The following is a 20,609-nucleotide window of genomic DNA, read 5'->3' on the forward strand; positions in this document are numbered from 1 at the left end:
CTCTTATAATCCATTACAGCATACAAAACAATCATAGCAAAATGGCAGCAGCTGCAATTGTATGAAACGAGAGCAAGTCCACGATACCAGGATGACATAATTAAACAGTTGTACACCATTTTGAATCAAGTTTTAATATTTTATTAGCTAAACAAATGCAAAGCTTCTACAAGAAAAAAATAGTTTAAGCAAGAGTACAGCGCCGACTGCTGTTACTCGGATGAGGCTGTGTTATTTAGCTTTTACAGGTTGTTATCCAGAGATAACATACCTCGGAATGTTGCGACTGACCAATCAGAATCAAGTATTCCACAGAGCTTTGTAATAATGCTGTGATGTGGCACACATGGGTCAAATGAAAACACCATAGACATGTTTGGCAAGATCTTTATTTTGTTTGTTTTACTTAGCAGTAACATGGAAGGTGCACATTCCATGGTGACTGCTGGTAATGTGAAACATTCAATATAGTGGTAAAATCAAGAAACGTGTGAAAAGTAACATGTGTTTCGTTTCTGTGTCTTACCAGTTCCTGGAAAGCCCAAAAGGAGCGGCCCGCGAACAGGAAACCAGTTTTATGGCATTCTGAAGGGGAGGAGTTAAACAATTAAGGATGTGTGGATTAAAATGTCTTTTACATGTATACTTTGATGAAGAGTGTTATGATTGGTCCGTTTAAATGCTAGGGGAGGGGGCCAAGAGTATAAAAGAGTAATGGAAATGTTTGAATGGAGGACGGGTGTTTGTTAGAACAGTAGCCAACCATTTAGTCTTTTCTTTAGTTTTTCTGTTATGTCTTGAGTTGTACTTTAAATTAAAAAGTTTTTTTCTTTGTTTTTTTTTTTTTTCCTGGGTTAAACTTGCCCATTTATTGGATAGGTTGCCTTGGTTTTTGCTATGTCTATTTGAAACTATTGGATCCCAAAAATAAAAAAAGGACTTTCCATGGACTTTTTCTGGAGTTTTGCCACTTCTTTTGCTGTCAGTTAGCCACTGCATCGACCATCTTACCACAAATGCACTATATCAGCACAACTCTGTTTCGTCTAGGTCGAAGCCATGCTGACATAGAGCGATATCACGTCACATGGTGATATTGTATTTATACAACAGTTTGACAGTACATGTAAATAAATCTGAAACAATCACAGTATCTTTAAAAGCCATTTCACGAGTTTGCATTTACATATATTTAGATTAAGCTGATAGTAAACATATTTGGCACGCTGTCCTAGGACAGGGCTCCGAGTTCAAGAGAACTCCCCCATCCCTAAGCTGGTATAAGTAATCTAAAAAAAAATATTGCCTACTCGCCTATGGAGAGTCCCCTAAATGTGTGTGTGTTACACATTAAAATTTGCAACGTTTTCATTGGAAAGATGTTTTATAGGGTTATAAAAATAACCTGAGAATAACCATAAGGGAACATTCTGTATGTTATTTTTAGGTTATTTAAAAATAACCACCCTGTTACACTCTCGAAATGTTATTTTATGGTTGCAAAAAAAACCTTAAAAATAACCATTAGGGGAGCCAGGGACAGCCCGAACGGAAGGACCGTGTATTGATATGCAACCCCTTTGAAGGCGAATCTCAAGAAGCGCCTGTGATGGGGGACTATCTGGATGTGAAAGTAAGCAATCAGATCCAGAAAAAAGAAGCAGTCCCCTGGATGTATTTGCGAGAGGATCTGTTTCAAAGTGATCATTCTGAATGAGCGCTTCATCAGGGCCTGGTTCAGATGCCTTAAATGGAGGATGGGTCTGAGACCGCCATCCTTTTTGGGGACAAGGAAGTACTGGCTGTAGAAGCCTGACTCGCTCTGTGCTGGAGGGACCACATCTATGGCCCTCTTTGCCAGCATAGCATTTACCTCAGAGCGTAGGACATGCACATCCTCACCTGTCATAGAGGCTGGGACCACATCGTTGAATAACAGGGCCCTCTGAGCGAACTGGAGTACATAACCTCATCTTACTGTGTTCAACACCCATTCTGACACTCCAGGGATGGCCTGCCAGGCCTCGGCCTGCATGGCGAGGGGTTGAATTGGTTTGGGCACTGAGTCGCTGTAAAGGACTGTGGTGCACATGAGGGGTGGAAGAGGAAATTTGCTCTCTTTTTGAGTATGTTTGTGTTTTATTATATCCGCTATAACAGCGGTGTGCTGCCAGTGTGTTAGAAGGAGCCCTGTGCAGGCAGCAAACACTTTGTTTCAAGCAACCGGAACTGAGCAAGGTGATGGGGGAACCCATACGAGGCACTTTGGAGGGTGGTCAAGCCGCAGCAGGGCTTAACCTCCTCTTCCTGTCTGAGGTATCAGGCAGACCTCTGAGGCGCAGGATTTAGTGCTATCATGGGCCGGGGTCCCTGTCGCTTCTGAAGGGAGTAGCTCTTAGCAGAGCGGGGTCTGAACCTAGACAGTGTGGTTCTGGCAGGCTGCTGAGTCGGCGCAGACTTGGGGCGACTCAAGGAAGACAAAGAAGAGCATTTAGGCAAAAAGTGTTGCATGGCCTGGGACGACTTTTGTGCTGCGGTGAAGTGCTCGGCGAACCCATAAACGGTGCCCCGAGTGAAGACGTGATCGATTAGGGAAGTCATGTTACTTTTCTGGAACAGCAGCTACGCTAATTATGTCTCTATTTGTTTCTCTGCTTTGCCACGGGATTTACATCCCGTGATAACTAGGATTTACACAAGCTCCAGTCTGGATCCAGAACACCTGAGAAGAGATGATGCCAACCCCTCAGAGGACTTCAGATGATGCTAACCCAGAGACAACATACAGAACTACCACATTTTGCTATAAGTTTGATTGCATAATTGCTGTTAATAGTGTTAATCGTCTGTTTGTTTACGTCTTTTATTGATTTTTCTGAACATTTCTGCCATATGCACATGAACTGACAGTCACCACTGATAAGCTACTACTAAATATTGTAGAAACTTAATTTTCTGCAAAGTTGCTTTGTAATGATTTGTATCGTAAAAAGCGCTATATAACTCAGAATGGATTCGTCTGAAAGTATAAATTCACATACACCTAGGAAGCCTTGAAGGTGAGTAAAACACAGGCTAATTTAAATTTTTCTTAAAGTTGAGCCCTGGATCTCAGTTAATAATCCAGGTGGCGTAGTCGGCTACTTTTTATAGCAATAGTATTGTTGGCTCTTATATCTGCCACTTAAAGAAAAAAGAATCTTACTTTGACCCTTGTAACACATGCAGCCTCCTCCATCAGTTAATACCTTAGCCTAGATCCCAACTTCAACTTTAACTGCCAGTCAAACTACAAGCTGTTCATCATTAAATGATTTATATTATCATTTGTTTGTCATTTTAAGTTACATTTACTGTATTAATTTATCATTTTAAGCCACACCCTGTAAAAGTATTGATTTTGTTCTGTAGTTTGGCATGAGCAATCATATTGCTCTCATACTGTAAATCAGTAATCTCACTCTAATTGTTTCACCATAATCATCACAGTGAAATGAAAAATATTGTCTCAGACATTCATATTTATGCATTTGACAGATGCTTTTATGCTATATTTGTATCATTTGATGTTACATTAAATGTACAAATACATAGAATATAAAGAAGAAACAAAGACTTTGATATAGAGCATTAGATATTTAATATATTGTAATTTTGTCTTACATTGAATCATTAATACGATTTCTTGACACATCTTGCGTTATGCCAGTAATCAATCTTATTTTATAATTGTGGTTTATCCAGCACATGGGAATTATATTATATCGGTTCACTTAACAATTTTAATCTGTTTTTTCTTTTGTTTTGTTTTTTTTTTTAAATGTTTCATTCACAAAACATACAGATTTTTTTACGTTTCATGCAGTAAATCAAGGCCTCATTCATACAGAAAGCACAATAATCTTTGCTATGTATAAATGGCCACATTTCCAATCAAGTGTAATTTTGTTGTAGTGGCTCCTCAGTTCAGAGAATTACTGAACGTGTCTAGAGGAGTTTGGACATGAAATTAATGGTTCGCCCAAAAATGTTAAACTGTCATCATTTCTAAACCTGCATGACTTTATTTCTTTCATGGAACGCAAGAGAAATTTTAGAAATGTGCTGGTTGTTTTTTCAATGCAATTACAATGGGAACTAGAGCTTTCAAGCTTCAAAAAGGACCATATGGAGAAAAAGCATCTTGAAAGTATCACAGAAGTGTTCCATGTGAGTCTGTGTGCTGTGTGAGTCTTTTTGATTTGTTAAAGTCATGTCAAGTCATCTTTATTTATATACCACTGTACACAATACATATTGTGTCAAAGCAGCTTTACAGTGTTAAACTGTGTAAAAAATAGTGTAGTGTTTTAATAATACTAACAAAATTCAATTTTGCTGTAAAGCAGCTCTAAAATAGAGCACAGTAGTAAACAGTTGAGCTAGAACTGTTCAGAGAACCAGTTCAGTTGATTCTCCACTTCTCAATTCAACAAGTTGTTCTTTTGAGTCTGATCTATTAAGTGAATCAACTGATCTGGTTCACAAGAACGAATAAGGAATTATTAAATAATTCATTCAAAAACTGATCCAGTTCCAGAGTGCTGGAAAGATAATTCACGAATAACAACTTAAATGTTGAGTTCTTCCTCACACAAACCTATTAAAGGGATACTCCACCCCAAAATGAAAATTTTGTCATTAATCACTTACCCCCATGTTGTTCCAAACCCGTAAAAGCTCCAGAACACTTTTTGTAAGCGAAGAAAACAAAAATAACAACTTTATTCAACAATTCCTCTCCATATCACCATATGCTGCGTATGCTCTTCTGTATCATCTGTGCCACAAGAATGCGCTGTTTTCTTTCAAATCAAAGCTAAATAGACGTAGAAACAGCGCACCCTTGTGGCGCGGATGATACAGAAGAGCATATGCAGCATATGGTGATATGGATAGACACAGAGGAGACTGTTGACAAAGGAATTGTTGAATAAAGTCATTGTTTTTGTTTTCTTCGCTTACAAAAAGTATTCCTGTAGCTTCATATCACCCAGATTGCATGTCTGATGGCAGATGGAGTATTCTGACGATGACTTTCATACCTTTTATGGACCTTGACACTGTTATTTACTTGGCAGTCTATGGGACAGTCACAGGCCTCCAAAATATTTCATCCAAAATATCTTAAATTGTGCTGCGAAGACGAACAGAGCTTTTACGGGTTTGGAACAACATGACAGTGATTAATGACAACATTTTAATTCTGGGGTGGAGTATCCCTTTAATTCAGAACAAGAATACAATATGCACATGGCACAAGTTGAAGGGATGATTTTTCATGATTTTTGGAGCTTTTAAATTAATTGTGACATGCATGGGAAAAATATACCAGAACATTCTTCAAAAGTTATTTTCTGTTCCACAGATGAGACAGATTTAAGCATACATATACTTTATTTAGAATAGAGATTGTAACTGGAACGTTTGTAGCTCATAATTATTCATACAGTAGGTGCTCTGTTTGAGAAGCTTCATTTATGTAAAAATATCATATATTAATATATATTCCCCTTACAGATATATAGGCATTGTTTATAATTAAATGATTTCATAGAAACCCACTTGAAATAATTGTTAAGACTGTTAAGAGAAAAAAAAATTGTTCATAAACGGTTGTTGCATTGTCATGTAGTATTTTTATCAATAGTGTATCCATAACTTTTATTAGGTAAGATAGCTTTTAGATATAATATTTTTATCGAAAAGTGGGGGGAAAAAAATACTTTCACTCTGCACGTCTGATTCAAAAGCTCTCATTTGAGACAATAGACATTATAAAGATGATTCAATTTGGCAGCTTTTATAAAAAAAAAAATACTGAATTCAGTTCCATTTACATTAATTAAAACAAGAAATTCCATACATTAAATATGGTTCAAAACTAAATCACGGCCCAGGAACAATCTATAAAATAAAGCAACAACAAAGGCATGCTACCACTGACGTTTGATTTAGCTATGATGAGAAGCCATTGCCTCAACCCTAAAAGACCCTCAAATACCCGATGCACTCAGTGGCCTGTCAACTAAAGCCTCACCTTCTAATCACTTTGACGACAAGGTCACATTTTCTACACTTAAGTTTTTACTGTACACCCTTGCAGGATGGAAGAGACAAATGTGAACAAGAACACAACAACTGCACCACTGTGAGTGTGTTAAAGGGTGTCCCATTTTTCCAGGTTATCTCAAAAGGGTCTCTTGTATCATCACAACACTGGAAACTCTTATCTGCAATCTATCTGTCATTCAGTTTGGGCGAATCGGCACCCTCCTCATCTTCGTCTTTGTCATCTTTTGCCCCAGTTAGTCGTTGTCGGGCAAAGTCCTCGAAGATGATGTCATCATCACTAGGGAAAAACAATTAGAGAAACATTCATCAGTTGTTGTGTTTCCCTGAACGCATTTTTGTATTGTGCATCACAAGCTGTTATTTTTTGACAAAGTACAGACAGATAAGCACTGAGCAATCATTGCCATTTTTGACATTTCATATATATTTTTTTTTTCTCTTCAGTTAGCTTTGGTAAAAATCGGTTTGGTTTAGTTTAGTTTAGTTTTTGTATATATGTATATATAATATATGTGTGTATACTGTGTATATTTATTATGTATATATAAAGACACACACATACAGTATATATTTTGAAAATATTTACATGTATATATTTATATTCATATAATTTACTTTATATAAATATATTTAATATAAACATAATTTTTTTCTTAAATATATACATGCATGTGTGTGTGTTTATATATACATAATAAATATACACAGTTCAAACACATATATTATGTACACAAAAACTTTTATTAATTAAAAAACTTTTATTAGTAAAAATCAAACAAAGGGATTTTTTTGTAAAGAGCCGGAATCACTTAGTGGTATAGAATCTGAACTAGAATCAGGACCTTTCTTGCAATTCCTCTCCTTCAGTTAGATTAGGTTTCACTACAAATGTAATTTTCAGCATTATTATTCCAGTCTTCAATGTCACATGATCCTTCAGAAATCATTCTAATGCTGATTCGGTGCCCAAGAAACATTTCTTATCCTTATCAATGCTGAAATCTGTAGTAATACACTTGCAAAACATTTTCTGAAAGATCATGTGACACTAAACATGAGTAATGGAGCAGAAAATTCTGCTTTGCATCATATGTATAAATTACACTATACAGAAATCAGTCAGAAAACAGCTATTTTAAACTGTAATAATATTTTATAATTACTATTTTACTTTTACTTCTTATGAAAGCATAAAAATTTTTTGAATTTTTGAATAAACAAACAAACACAGAAGAATAACATGTAACTGTGTATAACCACAAGACGCAGAGCAGTTTAGTATGTTAAAGTCCAATTACACCATGTAAAAGACTTTCACTTACTTCGTGTCAAATTCAATGAGGTTTGTGTCAATGGGGGCATCATTTTCTGGAGCTAAAACAAGAAGGTTGTAGAGAGAATATTGATTGACACTCTGTAGGTAATAGGCATTATATTATAAGTATTTTAATACTTAATTTAAAACATATTTTATTACACATTTTATATTCCCTGTATAAGGGAAAGTATGTGTTTTAGGTGCTGTAACTGATACCATGGTAAAAATAAACCCTACTTTTAAACTAGTTCACCAGAGAAATATGAAAGCAGATAAAAAGGCTTTCTGTAAAATACCATCTCTGTAGATTGATTCCTCCAATGGTTTGGGATGCATTAATGTAAAGGGTAGCTCTACGGCAACATCACTGGAGAGAGAAACACAAATCATGGGAGTAAGGCATTCAAGAGGCATGATAACCAAATAAGCCCTGGCCTATTTAGGATGCGCTGCATCCAAACCTCAGTCCCACCACTCATGAGGTGCTAACAGAGTGCTGGAACCACTGGCCTAAAAGCATCAGCACAAATGGTCCAGTAATTGATGGCATCTTCTTAAGTGTCTGAGTCTGCTGCGTTTGGCTACTTATAGGAATCTCTAATGTACACAATTGTCTGGAGTCAGCTGTGTAAGGCAGACTCTTCAGTATACGGTCGGTCCTAGCCGATGGAATTCACTATGGAGCAGGTTCAAGGGGAGTGTGTCAGACAAATGCACACATTAAAAAAAAGAATTTCTGGTAGGAATAAATGTAAAGATCACAGTACCTTGAGGCAAGATCTCCAAGCAGCCTGAAAAATAAATAAATAAAATAAAACATGATCTTACTGAATTACAATAATAAGCATTCCATACTGATTAAGCAGTGATTTCAGTGTAACCTTGGAATGAATAAAGGGTCAAATCAAATCTATCCATCTAGCCACCTATCTGTCTATCTTTATTAATATATATATACATATATTATACATATATTATATTATATTATATTATATTATATTATATTATATTATATTATATTATATTATATAAACTACGTCATGCACATCAGAATGAATGTCTTATTACATAAACAAATGTTTCAAATTACCAAAACATACCAAACATATTATTAGTTTTATTGAATTACATTTTTATTTACATATTACATATTGGCTTATAATTGTTGGGGTATGATTTTCGATTTAAACAGCCACAGCCATTTTATTTACGTTATATTGCTCGTCAAATTACTGGCATTTGCGCCTTTATTTAATGCCCAAAAAAGCATGTCTTAAAGCAGGCAGTAATTTGCGCTGCTCTTGGTACTGTAGATTGCAGATTTTTGGTCAGTTTTTGCAGTAAATACTTGTGACTGTACTTTTATTTGCCTGTTACACGTTTTATATTGTTGAGAAGTGGGTAGGTTTATGGTAGGGTAGGGTTAGGTGCTCAAAATATCTGTGAAAGAAAAGCAAATAAAATAATTTCTTTTTTTACAAATGCATGCAAAGAATTAAAAGAGCCTTGATCTGAAGCATAAGGCAAACAACTAAAAGCAAAGGAGCGTGCATCAAAAAGTTATGCCAAGGGGTCCTGACCAGGCATCAGTATGTGAAAAGTTGGGAGTGAGAAAATGTTGCAAATGCTTATGTGCTATCAGGAGTAGGACTGTTGTTTAATCTTATTGTAAAGTTTATTCCAGCATCACACACCACTCAGGATGACCAAAATGCACACTTACCCTCCACGAGACACCACAAGCTTCACTTTCACCTTATAAGAAACAATGATGCCCAGAATTTCCTTATTGGCTCCCTCTCTTAACCTTTGAGAAACAATGCCATGGAAAGATGAATTAATAAACCTTACAAGAAATGCAATCCACTTTCAAATGAGAGACTGTACTTACAATGTACTTGAGGCTAAATTTGTGTCTTCATGTTTGAGTTTGCCATCCAGAGCCAAGCCGCGTTTCTCTCGGTTATTAACAAGGAAAGGCGTGAGAGTGTATACTTTACAAAATGTAGCACTGGGGGCCACAATATCACTAGAACATGACACAAAGCAGAGAGCAATTATTTAGATGTCAACTTGTGTTCTCATCCAGCAGCCGAGTGTCCAGTTTGCAGAGGACTTACTCTGTTTCCTCTGTCGCCACTGGACACTTGTACTGGGCAGTGTTGAAGAGGCAGATATCAGCATATTGACGCACTACAATAATACAAATAAGTGTTATTGTTTCTTAACTATACACTAGTGTAAATACAAAGTCTGTCCACTGTGAATAACTGAATAACCTGAAATCTTCATTTTTTTTACTGTCTTGTTTGTGTTGTTTGTGACATGGACGTTGACACTGATTGGTTCACCATGATAGTAAATCTGAAAGACATCAAGCACAAAGAAAGTCATGCAAACAACAAGAGTAAATGTGTTTGTAAAAAAAAAAAAAAAAGAAAAGAAAGAAAGAAAGTATGGTCTGATATTGTAATTATATTATATCTACATTCAGCCTAAATATTTAAGATGCATGTATTTGAATACAAAATTTCCATCCATTTGAATTATACCATTTTAAAATAACTCAATGTGATGCATATTTGTCAGTCACACATAAAAGAAACAGGCAAGACTTCTGTTATTGTACTAATAAACTAAATGTTTACAACAACCAGGTTTATATATTTCTCATCAATAAACTGATTTCTTTCAATTTCTTTCAATCTCATACATTTTTTGAGAAAGCTGAATATTGCTGGTTTCACAGCTAGCCATATTTTAACTCTGTTCATACTGAAAAGAATAGTTTTTACAATAATTTATGCTGATTCTAACTGATTCTGAAAATACGATAATTTCAATAAAATAAAGAGTTTTTAAATACTTTATGAACATAGTTATGAACATATATATATATATATATATATATATATATATATATATATATATATATATATATATATATATATATATTAGTGCTGTCAAACGATTAATCACAAGTAATTGCATCCAAAATAAAAGTTTTTTACATAATATATGTATGTGTACTGTGTTTATTTATTGTGTGTGTGTGTGTGTGTGTGTGTGTGTGTGTGTGTGTGTGTGTGCGTGTGTGTGTGTTTTTTTTTATAAAATTTTTTTATAAAAGTATATATTTTGAAAATATTTACATGTATATACATATTTAAATATTTATATGAAATATGTATTAAATATATACATTATTTTGGATGCGATTAAATCGTTTGACAGCACTGATTATATATATATATATATATATATATATATATATATATATATATATATATATAATATATATATATATATTATTATTATATTATTATTATTATTATTATTAAATACTACTACTTCTACAAGTAACATTGTGCCTGCAGGATTTCAGTTGTAATACCCTGATTCCATCACTAGATGTACCCGTTGTCATTGGATTAACTTGGATTACTAATAAACAGAACTCCATCTGTGATGTTGACTTTTCTCAATAGTCAGATATTGAGTAAGCAAAAACTCCTACCTCTTTGTCAAGTGAGGCCTCCAGGTGTAAAGGTTTATCTGACATGAGAAACTGCCTTGTGGTTTCAGCCATTGGCTGTGGGCCCGGTTTCTCTGGAGCATACTGCACTTTTCTGATGACAAGACGCACTGAATTCCTGTAAAATGGCAGTTAATGGGGCATACATATCATAATGTGTGACATTTATTGACTTTTATGAAATCTATGTTGTGAGTGGTGGCCAGGACAGTGTGATGTGCAGCTAACGTGAGTGGTTTTCGAGCATGTTGAATGAAATTAGCTTTCATAATAAGACACTTTCTCAAATGTATTCAATCGAAAATTATTTTGTCTTGTTTGTCTTCCATATTTTCCAAAAACACATTCCGACAAATGTTTAAAAGAAAGGTTATGTTTTTTTATGTGTTGCTTTGTGTCAGTTATTCGGTTGGGTGCCATTGTGAAAGGCTGTACCTTTTGTGGATTTTTTCTTCAACGTTTTCTGCACAGAAAGCTTTCACTTCAAAGTCAACCCCGCAGGCCTTTGTTGATAGGAATAAGAAAATGTTACTCTAGAGGGTGAAACTGAGAATTCTGCAAAGCCCTTTTACTTATCTATCAAAACCAACATCATGAAACATTATTTGAAGGAAAATGTACCTTTCCTGTATCCTCTGGCCCTGGTTGTAACGTGACAGAACAGGGTAAGTTCGGAGGAATCTGTGAGAAAATGTTTGACATTTAACGTTGAGAATAGAATCGTAGCTCAAATATGACAAGGGGGCCAAATTTAATCAAAATTGAATCCAATATCACATACTTGACATCATGTCAAGAAAATAAGTTTCACCTCAAAGGTGAAGGGGTAAGCATGTTCTCCAAGTTTCTTTATCAGTCGCTCTTGTAGACGTGTCAAGCTCTTTTTCTCTTCAGGCACAGGAGGAAATGCCTGGATGTTGGCCACAAAGAGGTCTTTGCGAAACGTCAAGCCAAGAACGTCCAAGTCCTCCCGTCCGTAGCGGAAAGCACATGTCAAGGTCACAAAAACTGAAGAAGAATAAATACAAACTTCTCAGGAACTGTATAGTTAATGGATTTACAGTCAACTTTGTACTTCTTGTTCCTAATGAAAGAAAACCATCAACAAATGGAAAAATTATTGATACATGAAGTGTACAGAGCTATATAATTAATGTAGAAAGCACAGCTCGGATATTAGACTCGGAGACAGATGTAACGAGTGAGGTTTGAGCTCATACTGAGATCTCTGATTTATGATTGCTGGTATCTTTCAAATCTAAGCACAGTTTGTAATGCAGAGATCTCTTCTGAAATTTTAGAGGGATCATGTGAAAATGAGGAGAAAAATCTGTGAGGCAGGGAACTTCAGCAAAGTGTCAGTTTGGTTATTGCTATACTGTGACGCAAAAAAAATAAATAAAAAAAAAATAACTCACCTTTTCTCTCTTTTAAGTACTCTGGATCAATTAAAACCACACCATCTGCAAGAGCAAAAAATACATTATATTTAAAATGTCAAGTTTATACGTGCTTAGCTGTGAAATGATTGTTATATTATTACTTTCATTTTTAATCCAAAATATGAAACTATATTTAAAAAAATGAAGTGATAAAATGTTTTCTTTGATGAATAATTTAAGTTTGAATAATGTAAGTGAATAACGTAAGTTTAATAATTTACATTAGTAAATTAGTCATTTTAATCAATTGTGACCCTTGGTCTTAAGTCGCTGGTGTATATTTTTAGTAATAGATAAAAAAAAAAAACGTATGGGTCAAAATTATCGATTTTTCTTTTATGCTAAAAATCATTAGGATATTAAGTAAAGATCATGTTCCATGAAGATATTTTGTAAATATAAAAACAAAAAAAAACCAAAACTTAATTATTAATCATTAATAAGCATTTCAAAAAAACAAATTTAAACAACTATAAATGTGACAATACTCAGTATTTTGATTTTTTTGCACCCTCAGATTCCAGATTTTAAAAGAGTTGTATCTCAGCCAAATATTGTCCTATCCTAACAAACCATACATCAAAGGAAAGCTTATTCATTCAGCAATTGACCATTATGACTGGTTTTGTGGTCCAGGGTCACAACTGTATTTGCAAGCAGCTTTATTATGTAATTACAAAGTACATATACATATTTATGACATGTTAATTACAATATAATTACAATGCAACATGATCACTACATAAAGTGTAATTATAAGTTAAGCTTATGTATCTTATTGCCTACCGACAGGCTCCACGAGATCCACATGGTCGACGAAATCCCTCTTACCAAGGTATACAGTTAACTAAAAAGGAATCATAAGATGACAGTATTAGCACAACACATAAAACAATTCAAAGACAGAACAGTTGGAACTGAGCTAAAATGTCCATTTGTGCCATTGTGAGTGTGCAGTTTTATATTTATCTTTCATTAACCCCTGCAAATTAATGCAATTAATTACCTTCAATTAATGCTTTTATGAGGTTATGGGCACTAAATTGTCTTTTTAGTGCATTTTCTATCAAAGCCCATTACTGAGTTGTCCCATTCAAATATATGATTCTGTAATGGTTGTGTTGTGCCGATCGTGTCCCAGCCTTGCAGAAGGCTGGGTGCTGAGTCACATGCCCCTCTTTCATATTCGCCCCACGCCCGCTTCCTGCTCAAGGACTGTTGCGGCGCACAGCACGTCTCCTGGCTAATGATACATATAGTCTTGTGGCTAAATGCTAACCGCACAACCATTACGAGCTGGGACCCATCCGTCTGGCTAACCGTGTCGCAAGCATCAAATCAAATTTTGGAACAAGAGGTACTTTGTTGCTCAATATTTGTGGTTATTCAGTCATAACCGTTTTATAACAGGCAGTGCTGCACTCACTGACAGAAAACCTTTGCAGGATCAGAATCAAAACAACTGACAGTAACATTGCCATTAGAATTGAAGGAGGGACAAAATGAATGTAATATTACCTTTCCATTTGGACTTGCCTTCTTGAACACCCTGTGGAAACAGAAGAGTATCATAAGATGATCATATACACAAAAATTTGCTAAGATGCAGCGATTTAAAGGAGATATAAGTTTGTTGCCCCCAGAAAAAACACACTTCTCTCTGACAAAACAAAATAACATCCTCATACCCTGCAAAAAACCCAAAAAAACAAACAATCATGATCCTCACTACAATAAGGACACCCATTTCTGTTTTCTATGTGTGGTTTATTTAAATAACATGTAGAAATTTTGAGTATTTGAGTCATTTTATCAGCAAATCAATCAAACTTGCCCCCGTTATGTTGACTGGTTAATGTTAATGTTTTTTTTCTCTCTCAATTATCTAACATTATCTGGAGTTTTTTGTTCCTTGCCACAGTTGCCTGTTTCTTGCACATTAGTGAACTAAAAATTTTATAAACCATGTATAATGTTTTATGTCATGCCATGACTTTTAATCGACTGGGGTGGGTGATATGATCAAAATTTTAACCTTGTGTGCATCATTTAACCATGACAACAAGACGCATCACCGAATAATAGGCTTGTTACGAAACCAAACTGTTATTATTTTGAATAAAACCTTACAGGTTTCATAATCATCAATACCACATAAAACTCCAACAACTACCATCAGTATATCGAACTTTACCCATATACATATTGTACCTTACTATTTTATCTCACAGCTCTGTATATAAAGTTGGATATACTGTATAAGTACAGTATATATACAACTTTACTTACATAGATGCAGTATACTTAAAGCATAATTTGGCAAAACTTCTTAATTGTTTATATTCATGTTCATAAACAGCTGCAAATAGGCCACATTATCTGCAGTATTTACTGGGAAATAATTAGCAGTTTGTCTGTTTGTTTTCTTAGACTTTTTATATCATAATATTACGTTCTTTTTTCTCTATATCTGTAGAAAAATTGACTGCCTCAGTGGCACTGAAATAATAACACATCTCTTAGCTCCTCATCCACAGTTCAGCCATTCCTTTCACAGACAGCCCCCAACAGCAAAACAACAATAAATGAAGTCGTAAATCAGCCTTGCTGCCGATGTGATGGCCTAATTTTTTAAAGGCACCCTGGGGTCTTTATCTGTTTGTAAACAACAAAAAAATACATTTTTATTTCTTAACATTTTAAAAATGGATAAAAACTGGACTAACCTAAGGTTAGACATAGGCTATGTTCAGAATGAATGGCTACATTAGCATACTGCATATTACACTGCAATACTTCCTGCACATGCATCTTTTTTTTTTAACTGATAAACATTTCAAACAATAGTACAGTATGTTACAATGCTAAATGAACTCAATTAAATGAGAGATGTAAATAAAATCCCAAAAATAAAAAGTTAATTTGCATTTTCAATCCAATTTTGTTAAAATATAATTATTATTAATCTTGAAAGGACAACACTTGAAACAAGCAAGTTTGAGCTTCCTTTTACCATATTATATGTGCTCTATGTATGTGCATTGATGAATGTTTATGTGTGAATAAAAGTGGGAAGTAAATCTGTTATTTTATATGAAGTGTTCGTGTTTCTTAAAACACTCAATTCAGATTACTTTTAATGTGTCTTTATGAACTTTTTGAAGCATCAAAGTTTTGAAGGAATGAACTTTTATTAATGTGTTCTGAAGATGAAAGACAGTCTTATGGTTTGGCATTACAGCATGCAAGTTTCTGGGTGATCTGACCTTTTAAATCTTGGCAGTGTGATCAAATATAGAAGCATATCAAAAATATTACTCCCAGTTCATTTGTGACACTGGAAATGGAAAGTCTAATCAAGCACTCAGTTTAGCGTTATAGATTGTAAGTAGAAGATAGAAAACTTTCAAAACAGAGTGTTAATATTATTCCTGAAGTTCTTGCTAGCCAAAGAACTTGCTTAGGCAAGACCTTGCGGTCAGTGCTAAAGTTTGGCAGGTGAAGCACAAAAGCTTCTCAGCATTACACTTCTCAGTCTTTTCACTGTCGTATCTAGTGATAGCCTACAGGCAAGTTTGTTCTAGTTAAAGGGCTTCAATTAAATTACCCAGCTTTCCTCTCTGTTAAGTCCTAATGCTGCTGTAAATTAGCCGTGGTGTCTCCACAAATCCCGCTGGGCACCAGCATATCCTCTCAACTTTACATCCTTATTAGATGGAGTGTCCTCATTACTGGACATTATGCTTTCAGAGGAAGCATTTTGGTACAATAAAAATGTGTAATGATGGAGATCTTGGCAGTTAGCAAAAAGCTGCTTACTATTAAAGCAGTGAGTGTGAATCATTAGCATCTTCAAAAACACAAGTTTGTGGGATTTTTATGGCTTGAGCATTAGAAGACAACATTTGAAGTGCTTGTAATGGCATTGATGTGCAACCTATTTTGCACAAAACAAAGAGGTGTTATAAACCACAATATTAGCTTCATAAAATTAACCCCAAAGGGGCCTTAAGATGACTTCATATAAAATCAAATAAGCAAAGCTAAAACAAATCAAGACAGTTCCTATTTTAAGATTAACTTTAATAATTAATAAAATCTTAAAATACCATGGTTATTTTAACAAAGATTAGGCCTATACATAATATTTCTAGTTATGCCAAGCTCTATATTTTTTATAGTGGGGACCACTAATGAATAAAATAAATATTTACTAGCTTCTTTTCATTTTAGTCATAAAACTTTGTTTATTTCCAGTCTCTGATGTCTATATATATAATGTAAAAAAAAAAAAAAAAACTACAGTACGTAGTTCCCCCGGAACTGCTTAGTTTACAAAAGTGAGCGCAAGCTAGATTAAAGTGATTAGTACATTTTGAATATAGATATTTTTCTTACAAAAATGCATCAATTCACTACAGGAGGCCTTTGTTCACCCCCCAGAGCAGGAAGGGCGCTTTTGATTTCACGTCTTTTGGACTGAAGGAATGCAACACCCGTTGAGTGCCATGAAACAGCTTAAAAGATTAAAAACAATTTTTTATATAACTACGACTGGATTCGTCTGAAAGAAGAAAGTCAAATGCATCTAGGATGACCCAGGGGAGAGTAAAACCCAGCCTAATTTTCATTTTTGGGTGTACATTACCATGCAAATCACTCCGAGAGTTGTCATGACAGAACTAATAAGCAGCAAATTAGGAGTTTATTGAGGCAAAAGTCATATTTAATGGTTTGTTAATAGCGAGAACTGGACCTTAAAATAAAGTGTGATCGAAAAAAATTGTAGTCTGTGCAATAAGTATACATTTATATGGGTCTGCTATGATAACCATAACTAATTAGTCTCAATAGAGTACTTAAATATTCATACTACTAATAATAATATCAATTTCACAATAGGAATCCCTGCAGCAGTTAATAGCTTAAATATTGTGAAATCATTGTTCAATATAGTTTGTGCTTTTTAGCCTTCTGTGAGTTACTAGTAAAAACTATTTACAATTATCAAGTAAAATGTAAAAAAAAACAAAAAACGGTCTTTTCACATATAGATACTTTTTCGTTTGTTGGATATTTGTTTGAGGAAACTAATGCACTTTTGGTTTGAAAAATCTGACAAACAAAAATCCAGTCTGTCTGTTGCATTTGCAGATTCATTTTGAAACCTAAGGGTTCCTCTTCAGTCACCAGCTGAGAATGTTAGTCAAGAGCCAAAAAGTCATGCCTTACTACCAAATGTCTTTTGGAAAAGAGCTGATTGGCAGCTACAGTGCTCCTGTACATGCCATGCGTATGCAAACACCTGGTAAGAGAAGCAAATGTTCAGCTGGCTTCGCTGGAATCTCCAGAGTCAAATTGTCTTCATCTAAATAAATGGCTCGCACAGTGGAGCCTCTTATTACAGTCCCTTAGCTCAGGAACTGACAGCACAATAATGACGGAGTGATTTAGATCATTTACAGCAATTACACTGAAAAATATTCAGCCTTATGCACCAAGATTTCCTGGGAGAAATAATGAGGAAATGATCAATAGGAAAAAGCAAAGCTCTTCAGTAACAAAATATTCATGAAGAGGAAAGGGCAGGATGTGAGATAAAACGAGATGTGATTATAACTAGAGATTCTTCATTCTGTTCTGGCCTCTTTCTAAACTAAACTGATCATAATAGTCTGAACGTTTACAAAAGGTGTCCATTTTTAATACTCAGACCATGAACGCTGAGGAAGTTATGTTAAAATCTCTCTTATTTATCGATAAGGATATTAATTAAAGGTAACAGCATCAAAATAAAAGCAGTATGTAATTTCTGTTCCACCGAATGAAACAGCAAAAAGACTTCCGAATACGCCTCCACCCCATCAACCACTGATCGAACAAACAGATACCCTTGCCTCAGATCACACCAGTGGTTGAGTCAGCGTTGATTTGTAGGACTAAACTGGTTACTTAAAACAAATATGGATATTTTCAAAGCAAATCAGAGACAGTGTTCACAGTTTCCCAAAAATCTATCTTGGAATGCCTTCACCAAAAGAAATGAAAATTCTGTCGTAATTTAGTCACCCTCAAGTTGTTCCAAACCTGTATAAGCTGCTTTCCTCTGTTGAACATAAAAGATATTTTGAAGAATGTGGGTAACCAAAAATGTTCTGGTCCCACTGACTTCCACATACTTGGTTACCCACATTCTTAAAAATGTCTTCTATGTTCAACAGAAGAAGGAAACTAGTTTTGCATAGCCAGACCTTCAGACTGATGACATTTAGTTAATTCTGACAAGAACTCATTCTCACAGTTGTAAATACGACTTTCTTCTACCATGAAGCTTAGTATCACAAGTTCACAACAGCACTGTTTCCAGGTGGACCGCTAAAAATCGTTTTAAAACAGAAGTTGACCCTTCGCAAAGATTTATTTAGTTACTGTTGCAATGTCCAACAAGCCATGCCACTCTTACACCACACATCATGTTCTCACGCAAAGAAAAACACATCGCGGAGCAAAGAGGAAACTGACAACACGCCAACAGATTACTTCAAGTATGAAACGAAGTCTTAACTTTCAAATTTTGTAATTTTTAAGAAATTCAAACAATGATGCGATTTCAAGTTTTCCTTTCTCTTTGGAGTGTTACAAGCTCTTGGTGCATAAAGAAGATCTGTAAAGTTGCAAAGACTACAGTCTCAAATCCAAAGAGATATTCTTTATAAAAGTTAAGGGTCAACCACACCCCACTAAAACGGCTCGTTGTAACATGCCCCCACATCTCTACATCACTACGTATGTGGGAAGATTTGCATAACGCCGCCCAGATGTTCACGCAAAGAAAGAAGCCGTACCTTTTATTCTCTCTGTTGCTGCAGTTGCCATGTTGAGTAGCTGTGTGTTTCGTTGAAGTGAAACTTTGTTTGGCCTTCCAAAAGAGGACATGACTAGAAATCAGTGGTTAAGTTGTATTTCAACACTGTTCCAGAACAGTACCCTCTGGAGTCTAAGGGTATTTTTGGGGCCTGGAGAAGTTTTGTCATGCCCTGACATTTGTGCTTTTTTCAGTTTCTTATAAATATCTAAATGGCTAAAGTCTAATCTCACTGTAATCAGCACAAACTAGGCTATAATAATATGTGAGCAGCATGTATGTACATGATTGTGTTTTTTTGAGAAAAAAAATGTTATGCGTGGTTAGTGAAAAACTAAAAATGTTAAATCACTTGAATAAGGCAATAAAACACATACAGAAAATTCGTTCCCAGGAATTTTGAGAACTGGAGCTTGTAGCCTAGAATTTTTTTTTCTAAATGATGTGAAAATCATCTCGTTTACTCACTTACAGAAAACAATATATTGATTTAAATTTTCTAAGACACTTTTTGTTGGTAAAAGTCATATGCGAGTAGGCGTCAACTATCATGAATTCACACCTGAGAAGACAAAGACCTGCATAATGAGCTGCATAATGAGCCATTCAGTCAGCTGTGTCACTGAGAGGGGTGAGTTACAAGAAAGAATGTGAGGACAAAATAAATGTATATAATTTTATGTTTGTAGTTTATTTAGAATATATTTAATTATCCCACAACATAATTTAATATTCACTTGTGAGTGCAGTTAAACAGTTTATTAGGAACAATCAAAGCTGACTTTCAAACTGAATTTTTTGCATCATTACTCCAATCACACAATCCTTCAGAAATCCTTTTAACAATCTTATTTTCTACAAAAAAACATTTATTGTTATTATTATCATCATCATCATTATTATTATTATTATTATTATTAATGTTGAAAAGAGCTGAGAATATTTTTTTTTAGGTTTTTTAGGGGGGATAAATTGAAAGAACAGCAATGATTGTTACATTTGTTACAGTTACATTTATTGTTACATTTATATTATTTACATCAAGCTTTTGAATGGTATAGTAGTGTATATTGTTATTGAAACTTCATAATATTTCACTTGATTATACATTTAGTCAGGAATTATAGTTTGGAAAAAGTATTTTGAAAAAGTCTAACTAGTAAAATGTTTACACGTTATGTGAAAACTAGTACAAGTATATAAATAAAGAAAAAGAGACTTACTCATGTTTATGAACTCTGCTGAATAAAGTGCTTCATTCTTTTTTCTGAGGAAATCCAAATCTCAAATCCTCAACCACATCACATCTTTTTGGGGTGAATTATGTCTTACTCC

The 20,609-nt window shown here is 34.7% G+C and overlaps 1 protein-coding gene across 3 annotated transcripts in view; it reads right to left on the minus strand.

Moving 5' to 3' along the window:
- Positions 1-5,146: 5,146 nt before the first annotated feature.
- The window catches only part of arrb1 (arrestin, beta 1), a 47,868-nt gene continuing 32,405 nt past the window's right edge, over positions 5,147-20,609 (minus strand). For all 3 annotated transcript variants that reach the window (XM_042739048.1, XM_042739051.1, XM_042739049.1), the window contains 15 exons: positions 13,928-13,958; positions 13,196-13,256; positions 12,386-12,430; positions 11,779-11,975; positions 11,589-11,648; positions 11,403-11,470; positions 10,950-11,085; positions 9,712-9,796; positions 9,553-9,625; positions 9,324-9,461; positions 9,156-9,239; positions 8,200-8,223; positions 7,729-7,799; positions 7,437-7,488; positions 5,147-6,391 (listed from right to left, as the gene is read on the minus strand). In XM_042739048.1, the coding sequence (XP_042594982.1) occupies positions 6,280-6,391; positions 7,437-7,488; positions 7,729-7,799; positions 8,200-8,223; positions 9,156-9,239; positions 9,324-9,461; positions 9,553-9,625; positions 9,712-9,796; positions 10,950-11,085; positions 11,403-11,470; positions 11,589-11,648; positions 11,779-11,975; positions 12,386-12,430; positions 13,196-13,256; positions 13,928-13,958 (1,237 nt within the window). In that variant the 3' untranslated portion in view covers positions 5,147-6,279. The remainder of the gene's footprint in view (positions 6,392-7,436; positions 7,489-7,728; positions 7,800-8,199; positions 8,224-9,155; positions 9,240-9,323; positions 9,462-9,552; positions 9,626-9,711; positions 9,797-10,949; positions 11,086-11,402; positions 11,471-11,588; positions 11,649-11,778; positions 11,976-12,385; positions 12,431-13,195; positions 13,257-13,927; positions 13,959-20,609) is intronic.

Source organism: Cyprinus carpio, chromosome B15 (assembly GCF_018340385.1).
Source record: "Cyprinus carpio isolate SPL01 chromosome B15, ASM1834038v1, whole genome shotgun sequence".
NCBI lineage: Eukaryota > Metazoa > Chordata > Actinopteri > Cypriniformes > Cyprinidae > Cyprinus > Cyprinus carpio.